The sequence below is a fragment of the Hyaena hyaena genome, unplaced genomic scaffold (assembly GCF_003009895.1).
Source record: "Hyaena hyaena isolate Hyena2069 unplaced genomic scaffold, ASM300989v1 scaffold_314, whole genome shotgun sequence".
In the NCBI taxonomy this organism is placed as follows: Eukaryota; Metazoa; Chordata; class Mammalia; order Carnivora; family Hyaenidae; genus Hyaena; species Hyaena hyaena.
In genome coordinates, this window is record NW_024080947.1 from 1,528,806 (window position 1) to 1,541,417 (window position 12,612).

General features: G+C 34.8%; 1 protein-coding gene across 1 annotated transcript in view; it reads left to right on the plus strand.

Moving 5' to 3' along the window:
* ZNF438 (zinc finger protein 438) overlaps window positions 1-12,612 on the plus strand; it is a 143,303-nt gene that overhangs the window by 100,640 nt on the left and 30,051 nt on the right. The window contains exon 3 of the mRNA XM_039248670.1: window positions 12,540-12,610. Coding sequence (XP_039104601.1) covers window positions 12,571-12,610 — 40 coding nt within the window. The 5' untranslated portion in view covers window positions 12,540-12,570. The remainder of the gene's footprint in view (window positions 1-12,539; window positions 12,611-12,612) is intronic.

A 12,612-nucleotide genomic window follows, 5' to 3' on the forward strand; every position in this document is an offset into this window, starting at 1 on the left:
CCTAAAACAGAACAGTCAAGAAGTAGGATCATAAACATGTTATCCACAGATATGGAGAAGAAATAGCTAAAGAATCAGTCCTGAGTATTCACAGTGCTTGTCTCTGGGGAATTTAATGTGCAGCACGGTGACTGTGGTTAGTGATACTGTGTTGTTTCCCTGAAATTTGCTAAAAGAGTAGACCTTAAGTGTTTTCAGCACACACACACATGCACGCGCACACACACACACACCACACACACATACACACACACACACACACACACAAGGTAACTATGGGAGATGATGGAATATGTTCATTAACCTGATTATGGTGATCATTTCACAAAGCAGACATATGTCATATCCTTGTATTGTATACTCTAAATGTATACAATTTTATCTGTCAGTTCTACTTAACAAATCTGAATAAAATAGAAATTTTTTCATTATAAAGGAAAAAGAGAAACAGTTCTAGCTCTATCACAAAGAATAGACGGAAAAATGGGAAGATGGAAACCTGAAAGCCAGGAGGTAGGAAGACAATTTAGGAGGCTGTTGTAACAGCAGCAAGACCTGAACTAGGGCAGTAATGGGTTTGGAGCAGAGGCAGTAACTTTGAAAAACACCTTAGAGGAAACAGGAGCTCCGTTTCATCTGCAGGGAGCCAAGTGGAGATATGTAGTAAACAGAGAACATTTTTCCCTGGAACCTGGGAACTAGAAATATAAATTTAGAGTTGTAGTTAGAGCCACAGTAGTTGGAAGAAATTATATAGAAAACCTGTGAAGGGAAAAGAAACGAAGGCCTCCGGCTGGAACATATTTTCCTGGACAGATTTTGATTGAGGCAGAAAAATGCCCTCCCAAACATTCTGCCTCATTTGGTCATACATGTAGCACATGTGTAAGAACTCAAGTATACGTGCACTTTATGAGGGCAGATGATTATATATTACAGTTGTAAACAATGTTGCTTGTGTTTTTAAAAAAGGTCTGGTATATTCCCTTTTTGTTCTCAGAAGTGCCAAAGATAGTAATAACCATTTCTAGCTTTTGGAAGAATCCTGTAGAACTTTTTTAACATACAAAATACACTGTTTTTTGAATAGTTTTTTTTTTTTTTCAATGTATTTTCAGTACATAAGATCTAGTTTAATGTTTTCTTCAGCCAACAAGCATTATTATCTCTCCCTTCCTAATTTGGGGAAACTGGAACAGAAATAAGATACAATGATTCTCCAAGGTCACACAGTAAAAAGTTTTAGATCTCCTCAGTTTGCTGATCCTTTTCAACTTTTAACTCATTGCATTGCATTTAACTCGTTGAGATTGGGCTGGAACTGGTCTTGAAAATTAAGGGTCAGTCTAGGATTTTAGGATTTTTTGATTTGCGAAAGAGTAGTGAGCATCTGGTGAGAACACCTTAACAACACAGCTAAAAAATTAGGGGATGTAGGACTCTATACTTCCAAAGTTTCCCCAACTCTAAGTAGAAAAGAAGTTGCCTTGTCTTAAACAAATTAGTTCCTCAGGATGGCTCTATAAAGCATCTGACTGTCAGTGGCTGACATTTAGAAATATCTGAATTTAAAGAGGGGCTTTCTTATTGAACTCATTAGCAGTATGCAGCCATTTAGGGAAGGAAGGAGATTGTCAAATATTAATACGTTATATTAATGAAGCACTGAGAATTTCCTAAATGGATCCAAATTTTATTCTCTAGATTCGCTTTCAGCTTTTCTAATCCTTTAGTACCAATTTGAGAATTTTATTATTTGTTTCTAAAATAGGGTAGAGATAAGAATAAGCCTTTATTACAATTGAGTGAATGATGAATGCTACTATTAGTCAGAATTTATATACTATAAGCTTTTATTATTTTAACAAAATTGAACCTTAAAGTATTTGGGTCCTCTTATTTATGTAAAGATCTCAAAACACATGAATTCCATCATTGCTTTGAAGAGGTAGTTTTTTAAACCAATGAAAATCACTTTGGAAAACAAGCAATTAATTGCTTATAAAATTAAACATACATTCAATATACCACCCAGCAATTCCATTCCTAGGCTTTCACTGAAGAGAAGTGAACACATTTATCTACACAAAGACTTGGACACAGATATTTATAGTGGTTTTATTCATGATAGCCCGAAACTGGCAGCAATCCAGATGTCCAGCAGTGGGTTCATGGATACCATTCAGCAAGACAGGGCAGTGGTTTGATTCACACAACATAAGAGTTTGTATTGTTTGATTGATATGAAATGATATAAAATTCTAGAACAGGCAAAGCTAATTTATAGTGGCAGAAAGCACCAGTGATTGCCCAGGCCCTGTCATGAGGGGTAGGGGTTGACTGTAGGGAGCCCAAAGGAACTTTTTCAGGGAACAAGGAAACTTTTTGAACTGATATTAATATTTTATATGTTCTTAAAATGTATCTGGCATTTGTTTCAGGTACACTATGGTGAAATACACAGAGAAAACTACCTTTGGAAGAAGAGTGTATTACTTATTGTCCCTAGGAGGAGGGGGGCATGCCATCCAATGTGGCCACATTGGGAAGTTCCGGGGCTGGTCAGGAAGCAGAGGGAGCTATGGGAAGTCATGGCTTGAAGCCTTTATTGTGGTTTTCCTGGGAAAGATAAGGCAGGGCCAGATAAAAGTGTAGGGTTGGCTAATTTGAATGATTTCAGCAGTTTAGGCTGTAGGGTGGCCCTAGTGGTCTAGAACCTGGCCCTGGTGTGATTTAGATGGGTGGTGGGGCGGGGGGGGGGGGGGGCCGTGATATATGAGCAAGTTGTGTGACCGCAAGATAATGGAGGTGGGGATGTGGACTTTGGATTGGTTGATGTGCATATGGAAGATGTGTTCACAGGGGAGTTGTTTGCCATCTCCAGGACCAGCTAGCCGTGGAAGGGGCACTGGCCTGCCAGCCAGGCCCCTAATATGAAACAAGAATGTGATACTTGTGGGGTATATGTTTGTTGTATGTAAATTATACCTCAATGAAGTTGATTTGCAAAGTAAAAAAAAAAGTAATGAAGTATATTGGGCACATGAAATTATTTAAAACAAGCTAGGAAAATTCATTCGCAAGTGCATTACATTTTTCCAAACAATACCTAAGTATATAAAGGACAAGAGCAGCATCGAATACTTCACAGTTATAAGTTCATTCAAGCAGTTCCTTTTTCTCCTCCTCTGTGTCATGACTGTTTTCTGTTTCTTAATACAGAAAAGAAAAGTGGCTTTTTTAGTTAGATGTTGTCTGGGGTTACACAACCTGTCGCAGTATTTTCCTGCCACGCTCCTAAGGTGTACATTATATATTCTTAGGGCTGATTAAAAAAAAAAAAAAAAAGTGAGAGCTTCTCCCTCAACTTTTTCAGTGACAAGAGTTTAATGTATCATCTAGCACGTTGTGGAATAGGTTCCTTAGCTGAATGTCAGTAGTCATGAGAAAGCTCTTCTTTGTTTCACTGATTTGTCTTCAATTCTAGGATCCAGCACAAGAACATTCTATGTTGCATTTCCATTGACCTGGTCCACCCTTGTGTGTGTGTTCCTGTGGGCATGAGAGAAAAAAAAGGGAGGGGGGTAGAGAGGTAGTGTAGGAGAGCATGAGCGTGTGTGTACATGAATCTGAATTTAGGAATCAGACACACCTGGGGAAATTAATTTGGGCTCATCCTGGTGACTTTGCACATGTTACTTAATTTCTTTGAGCCTCAGTTTCTTGGCTTGAAAGATGACAACTGCCGATGCTCGTGTGAGGATAAGAGGGATGTGTGAGTTACCTTGTAGGTCCAGCATACAGTAAGCACTCAGTGCGGAAGAGTTGCAGTAAGACAGTGTGGGGAAGCTGTCATCTGTGGATTCACCAACTCCGGTTCCAGCCTCCAACCTAAAACCTGTGCAATAGTCACTGTCCAATACTTGAAAATCAAAAGTCACAATAGAATCAGAACTAGAGGAAGGCCTGAGAGATGAGCGGCTGCCCAATCACATTATCTTAACATACAAAGAAGAGCCTGTTAATTACTCAAGACTTTATTACCTTTTTAAATATTTTCATATTCCAAGTTCTCCTGGAAAATTTATTATATTATGACATTTATCTGAATGACAGTGTATCAGGCAGGTGATGTATGACATGTTTATTCTCTAGGGAATAGTTCCCTAGAAATAATTATCTAGATGAACATCCACATTGCAGCGCTGGTTGGTGTCCATATACACACATAGGAGCATGCGCTGAAACACACATTCACAGCATGCGTTAATGTTAATAAGCTTATTGAGCATGGAGCAAATGATTTTTATTTTTTCTGTGAGGTTCTTTGTCTAAATTTATTTTTAGGGTAAGGTAGCGTAACAAAGACCAGGTGCTATCTGCCTTAGGTTCCCTCAACTAGGAACAAATGCGAGATTTCCATTTCCAGAACCAGCAAGCTGTCACTTCTCAAGTAACCAATTCACCTAATTTTCATTTTTAATCAACTCTTTAAATATGACATATTAACTAAAATTAAAAGTAATCATGGGAGTGATTTATAAATCATATTGTATTAAATCATGCTATAATTGATGGCATTACTGTTTGCATTCATTTTTTTCCCCTTTCAGATAGATTTTTCTACTTTTCAGCATTCAGATAAAAAAAGTCAGCATATTGCTTTGGATTCTGTGTCTCCCTGTCTCTCTACCGCCCCTCTGCTCACACACGCATGCTCATTCTCTCTCTCTCTCAAAAATAAACATTAAAAAATTTATTAAAAAGAAAAGCCAGGTTACAATTATCAGAGATTATATATACTGGGGAGGACACTGCCTGCTAGTACTGTGTCAGGGTACCTTGAGTAAAGAGGCATATTGACTTTGCTTCTATGGATGGTATTTGAAAAATACTGTTAGATCTTATGTGAATTTTTAAGGCAACTTTTCCTCTAGCACATTTATGTAATGCACTTTTAATTTTTAATCAGAAGATACAAGATTATGATTATTCATAAGTTTTCTTTACTGAGCATTAGGCATAAATTATACATAATTTATTCATTTTCCATAATTGAAGTATAGAGCTAAATACAGCAGTACTTTATGTGGCAGAGGAAGGCATTAGACTCCATTTGAGCAAATTTTTGACTTGAAATACCAAAATATTGGGGGTACAGGTAAAATTATTTTAATGGCACTCCAGAGCAATAAAGACTTTTCTTTCTTTCTTTCTTTCTTTTTCCTGATGACAAAGGTAGTATTTGTTCACTAGGGAAACTTAGATATCCATAAACATAAAAAGAAAACTAAAAAGCAATTAATCCCCCACTCAGAAATAGCTCCTTTTAATATTTAGTAGTTTTCTCATGCATATATGGGGGAGAAATATTGAACCATACCTCTCTGCAGCCAACCCCTTTCATACAAAAATGTATGGTAAGCATTTTTCATATTTTTAGTATTTTAAGGAACATTGTAATAGCTTTATTGTAAAAATGTATCCTAATTTACTTAGAGGTTTTACATTTGGTGTGTATGGCACTCTGAAGAATTCTAAAAAGGTAATAAAAATGATGATAATGAGGATGGATGGCAATATAACTTTGGGCACATTATCATGATGACTTTCTGAAGTGGAAGGAAGGTCAGAATCAAAAGGACTGCAGAACTTTAAGGCTTAGAATGCATATTGCAAAAATACCTCTCAGAGTCTCCATGTGAATATCACTCCCCTTTATGTAGGTTGCCTTGTTTTGTATGTTTCTTTTGCTGTGCAAAAAATACAGTTTTGGTGGAGTCCCGATAGTTTGTTTTTGCTTTTGTTTCCCTTGCCTGAGGAAAAAAATGTTGCTGAGACTGACATCAAAGAATTATTACCCATGTTTTCTTCTAGGAGTCTTATGGTTTCACATTTAGGTCTTTAGTCCATTTTGAGTTTGTTTTTTGTATGGTGTAAAAATGTAACCTAGTTTCATTATTTTGCATGTAGCTGTCCAGTTTTCCCAGCATTATTAATTGAAGAAACAACCTTTTTTCCCCCATTGTATATTCCTGCCTCCTTTGTCATAGAGTAATTGACCATTTAATCATGGGTTTTTTCTGGGCTCTCTTTTCTATTCTGTTGATCTGTGTGTCTCTTTTTGTGATGCTGTCATACTGTTTTGATTACGATTGCTTTGTAGTATAGTTTGAAATCTAGAATTGTGATGCCTCTACCTTTGTTCTTTCTCAAGATTGCTTTGGCACTTTGGAATCTTCTGTGGTTCCATACAAATTTTAATATTATTTGTTCTACTTGTGTGAAAAATGTTGTTGGTATTTTGATAGAGATTGCATTGAATCTATGATAACTTTGAGATTTTAGTAATATTATTTCTTCTAGTTCATGAGCATGGAATATCTTCTCATTTTTTTTGTGTTGCCTTTAATATCTTTCATCAGTTAAATTTTATAGTTTTCAGATAAGTTTTGTAGGTCTTTCAACTCCTTGGTTAAATTTATTCCTAGGTATTTTGTTCTTTTTGGTGCAGTTGTAGATTGTTTTCTCAATTTCTCTTTCTTCTACTTCATTATTAGTGTACAGAAATACAACAGATTTCTGTATATTAATTTTGTATCCTACAACTTCACTGAATTCATTTTTCAGTTCTAATAGTAACATCTTTAGGATTTTCTATATACAGTATGTCATCTGCAAATAGGAAAAGTTTTACTCATTCCTTACCAATTTGGATGTCTGCTATTTCTTTTTCTTATCTAACAGCTGCAGCTAGGACTTCCAGTACTATGTTGAATAAACATGGTAAGAGTGGGCATCTTTGTTGGGTATTTTTTTAATTTTTTTATAGTTTATTTATTTTTGAGACAGAGAGAGACAGAACATAAGTGGGGGAGGGTCAGAGAGAGAGGGAGACACAGAATCTGAAGAAGGCTCCAGGCTCTGAGCTAGCTGTCAGCACAGAGCCCGATGCAGGGCTCAAACCCACGAACGCGAGATCATGACCTGAGCTGAAGTCGGTCGCTTAAACTGACTGAGCCACCCAGGTGCACCAAGAGTGGACATCTTTATCTTATTCCTGATCTTAGATGAAAAGCTCAGTTTTTCACCACGGAGTATGATGTTTAGGTGGGGGTGTTTCATATATGGCCTTTGTTATGTTGAGGTATGTTCCTTCCAAATTTACTTTGTTGAGGGTTTTTATCATGAATGAATGTGGTATTTTGTCAAATGCTTTTTCTGCATCTGTTGAGATAATAATGTGGTTTTTATCCCATCCTTATTAATATGAGGTATTATATTTATTGATTTGCAAATATTGAACCATCCTTGCATCCCTGGAATACAGCTTACGTGATTGTGGTGAATAATTTTTTAATGTATGGTTAAAGTTGGTTTGCTAGTATTTTGTTGAGGATTATTGAATCTATGTTCATCAAGGATATTGGCCTGTAGTTTTCTCTTTGTGTAGCATCTTTGGTCTAAAATTTTGCTTAAAATTTTTGCATTGATGTCACTGGGGATGTTGGTCTGAAGATTTCTTTCCTTTTAGTATCTGTGTGCTACTGGCCTCATAGAATTAGGTTGTTAGAATTCCCTCATTTTCAATTTTCTGGAAATATTTGCATATAATTGGTTATTGCTTCTTTAAATATTCAGTAGATTTCATCATAGCAACTATTTGGGTTTGGAGTTTTCTTTGAGGAAAGGTTTTTAACTAGGAGTTCATTTTCTTTGAAAATATAAGTCTAACTTCTTTTTTTTAATTTATTTTTATTTTTATTTATTTTTTATTCTTTTATTTTATTTTATTAAAGTTAGTTAACATACAATGTAGCCCTGTCTTCAGGAGTAGAACCCAGTGATTCATCACTTACATATAACACCCAATGCTCATCCCAACAAGTACTCTGCACAATGTCCATCACCCATTTAACCCACCTCCCCATCCCTCACCCCCATCAACCCTCAGATTGTTTTCTGTATTTAAGAGTTTCTTATGACTTTAAGGCTCACTTCTTGAGTGAGCTTTGGTAGTTTGTGTCTTTCAGGGAATTTGCTCATTTTATTTAAATAATCAAAGTTATTGCCAAAATGTTGTTTGTAATGATCCCTATTATCTTTTTAATAGCATTAGTGTCTATAGTGATGTCACCTCTCATTCCTGATATTGGTCATTTGTATCTTCTTTCTTCTGATTAATTAAACTAAAAGTTTATCTAATTTATTGATGTTCTCAAAAAAAAATCTGCTTTTGATTTAATTTATTTTTGTCTATTTTTCTGTTGCTCATTTCACTTATTTCTTCTCTAATCTCTTATTTCTTTTCTTCCACTTTGGGTTAAATTTGTGCTTTTTCTGGTTTTTAAGGTAGAAACTGAGGTCATTGACTTGAGAGCTACTTTATTTACTCAAAAGGATGATTAGCACTCTCAACTTCCCCCTATGTACTGCTTTTTGATATGTTGTATTTGCATTCCACTCAGTTCAAACAACTTTATAATTTTTATTTTGATTTCTTCTTTGAACCCATAGGTTATTTATAAGTATGTGATTTAATGAACAAATATTTAGAGATTTTCCAGGTTGTATTTGTGATTTTGTTTTGTTTTCTACTTTAATTCCATTGTGGTCAGAGAACATACATTAAGTGACTTGAATCCTCATAAGTGTTTTTATTGCCCAGAATATAGTCTGTCTTGATAAATATTTTATATGCTTTGAAAACAACATGTATTCTGTTATGTTGGTTGGAATATTTTATCAATGTCAGGCCAAATTGACCTCTAATATCTTTAGTGATTTTTCTGTCTTTTATTATTGATTATGAATTATTGTATATTTCTCCTTGCAGTGCTATCAGTTTTTGCTTTATGTATTTTGAAGCTCAGCTATTTGGGACATAAACATTTGGGATTATTGTCTCTTTCTGATGAGTTGACCTTTTATAATTATGAAATGACCTTCTTAATGCCTGCTACTATTCATTGCTCTGTAATCTACTTTTTCTTATACTAATATAGCCATTCTACCTTTCTTTTGTCTACTACTAACAAGATCTATCTTTTTCCATTCTTTTACTTATAATCTGTTTGTATCTCCATATTTAAAGTTCCTTTCTCAAGGCTGTATATAGTTTAACCTTGCATATTTATCCAAACATTATCTTTTATTATAATATGTAGATCACTTATATTTAATATTATTATTGGTATGATTAGGTTTTAATCTATCATCTTGCTAATTTTCTTTCTATTTTTCCCATCTGTTTTATTCCTTTTTCATTTTCCCTTGAAAACCTGAATATTTTTATGATTCCACTTTTTTAAATTTTTTAAACGTTATTTATTTTTGAGAGACAGAGCATGAGTGGGGGAGGGGCAGAGAGAGAGGGAGACACAGAATCTGAAGCAGGCTCCAGGCTCTGAGCTGTCAGCACAAAGTCCGATGCAGGGCTCAAACTCATGGACCAGGAGATCATGACCTGAGCCGAAATCAGATGCTTAACCAACTGAGCCACCCAGGTGCCCTTATGATTCCATTTTTTTTTTTATTGTTGGCTTTGTATCTAAAACTCTTTGTTTAGTGACTATAGGTATTTCTTTCAGATGTATAATATACATGTTTAACTTACCATAATCTACTTTCTAGTGATATTATATGACTTCACTGATAATATAAGAAACTTGCAATTATATACTTATATTACTCCCCTCTCAATTTTGGTCCTGTTGTTATCATGTATCATTTTTACATATGTTTTAAACCCCACATTGCATTCTTAATTATTTTTATTTAAATAGTTATATTTTTAGGAGATTTAAATATTAAGGGAAAAAAGCCTTGTGTGCTTACCATGTAGTGCCCATTTCTAGTATTTTTCCTTCTTATATATGGATCCATATCCTATCAGATGCTTAACCAACTGATGTTGGTTTTATTCTAGTGTTTTATTCTTTATGCCTAAAAGACATTATTTAGCATTTTTATAGTGTAGTGGACTTGTAATGAATTTTTCAGCTTTTGTTTTTACAAAAATATCTTTCATTTCTCCTTTATTTTTTAAAGATACTGTCTCTGAACATAGAATTCTAGCTTACAGGTTTTTTTTCTTACAGTATTTCCAAGATGCTGTTCCACTGTCTTCTCACTTGCATTGTTTCCAACAACAAGTCCTCTATACATAAGATACGTTTGGAATGCCTTTAAAAACATTTTTCCCCTATTTTTGAACAATTTGGTCATAATATTCTTTGGTATAGTTTTTGTGGGTTTTTGTGCTTCAGGTTTTTGAGCTTTTAAGATCTGTGTGTTCATAGCTTTACTCAAATTTGGAAAAATTTCTGCCATTATTTCTAAAATGATTTTTTTTTTTGTCTTTCTTTCACCTCTCCAATTACTGATATATTTAGGCTGCTTGACGTTTCCCTGTTGCTCACTAATCATTTCTTCTTTTCTTCTCTTTTCTTTTTTTACTCTTGCCTTCTGGGTTTCATTTTGGAAAAAATCTATTACTATGCCTTCAGGTTTGCTGACATTTTTTTTTTGACATGGCTAATATGCTGTTAATCCCATCCAGTGTATTTTCATTTTATATATTATAGTTTTCATCTCTGGAAATTTTACGTGGGTCTTTTTAATATCTTTCCTGTCTATATTTAACTATTTGAACATATGAAATATAGTTATTACTTAATTACAGTTTGAAATTTGACCACTAATTCTAACATCTGTGTCAGTTCAGGATCAGTTGTGATTATCTTCTGTATTATGGCTCATGTTTCTTTGCTTCTTTGCATGCTTAATAATTTTTAATTAGATGTTAGACACTATGAATTTTACCTTGTTGTGTGATATTTTTGGAGGTCTGTAAATATTCTTGAGTTTTGTGCTAAATGCACAGTTAAGACACTTGGAAATAGCTTGTTCCTTTTCAGTCTTGCTTTAAGATTTTTTATATGAAACCAGAGAGGGATGCATGGGTGGCTCAGTTTGTTCAGCATCCAACTCTTGATTTCAGTTCAGGTCATGATCTCACAGTCGTGAGATTGAGCTCCATGGTGGGCTCCACGTGAGGCTCAGTGCTAGTTGTGGAGCCTGCTTAAGATTTCTCTTTCTTCTCTCCTTCTGTCCCCACCCCCCCTGGCATGCACTCACACACATACACTCTCTATCTCCCTCTCTCTCTCTCTCAAACAAACAAAAGAAACCAGAGAAATGCTTGGTGTAGGGATTAATTAATTTTTTCCCTTTACTAAGGCAAGACCCTTTTTTGTGCTCTACTTGATGTCCTGAATTAGGGGTGTTTTCAGTCTGGCTGGTGGGAATAGGTAATATGACTGGTGGGAATAGGCAATATATTCCTGCCCCACCATGAGTGTTGAGCAGCTTGGATCTTCTCATGACCTACTGAACAGTACATAAGCAAATACTTGTTGGAGACCCTCTCCAATGCTCTGTCTTTCTCTTTCTATAGCTCTTTTTTCCACTAGGGTCTTCCCTTCCTACAACATTGCCATACGGCTCATCTCATTTGTTTTCTGTCTTCCAGGAGATCCGTCTTTTGTGATCTGATGTCCAGTGTTTTGAAATACTGTTTCACATGTTTTGTCTATATTTTTGGTTGTTTCAAGCAGAAGAACAAATCTTGTCTCTCTTACTCAATTTGGCTATAGCAGAAGTCATGCCTTTTAATTTTGGCCAATTTTCTATTTAAAAGCATTTACAATTTTAAATAGAAAATTCATGTCTACCTTCATGGCTTCTGTCTTTGGTGTCATGCTAGAAACACTTTTGTATATGCTAGCTTATAAGATATTTATCTATATTTTTTCCAATGCCTTTAATTGCCTTATTTTTATATTCAAATAGTTTGAATATATATTATAGACAATTTGGAAAATAGCTTGTATTATAAACAAGTTGGAAGATAGCTAAATTAAAGGAAAAAACACATGTAATGCCTCAGCAAACACATTGCCAAACCACAGCTTACTTATTGCCTGTCATGCATTTTGCTATACCTTTGTTTTTTATATAGTTGTAATCCTACAGTGTATGTCATTTAGGGTGTTCATTCAGTGCATTTTCCATTGTGCTACATAATCTTCATAATTGTATCTTGATGACTGAACTATATTTCATCAAATAAGTATATTACAACTAAACTACCTTTACCTGTATTGTTAAATATTTTAATTATTTCTCCTTAAATAGAGTACATGAAACATAATTATCTGGCAAGGCAGTTTTAGGGGATCTTAATTCTTCCAGCTTTCACATTTCTCTGGCCTTCTAAGCTGAACAGAGATGCTGATACAATTCCTCTCTCATAGTGTCATTGCTGCCCACACTAGTACATGCAGTAAAATCCTGTCTGTATGGCAATGAGAAGGAAATAAAAACATTAGTTTCTTAATAGTTCAGTCCATTTCTTACTACTCCTGTAATTATAAATAGGAAGAAATTTTAAAGAGCTTATAATTTATATTTTTCAGATGTATGAACAAGGCATCTGAATTGTCTTCTAATTATTATTTGTGCTTGGTTATTTTTAGGGACGTTGTCATTCAAGTCAAATACATCATAATGCAGAATTCTTTATCAGTGCCACCAAAAGATCAACAAGGT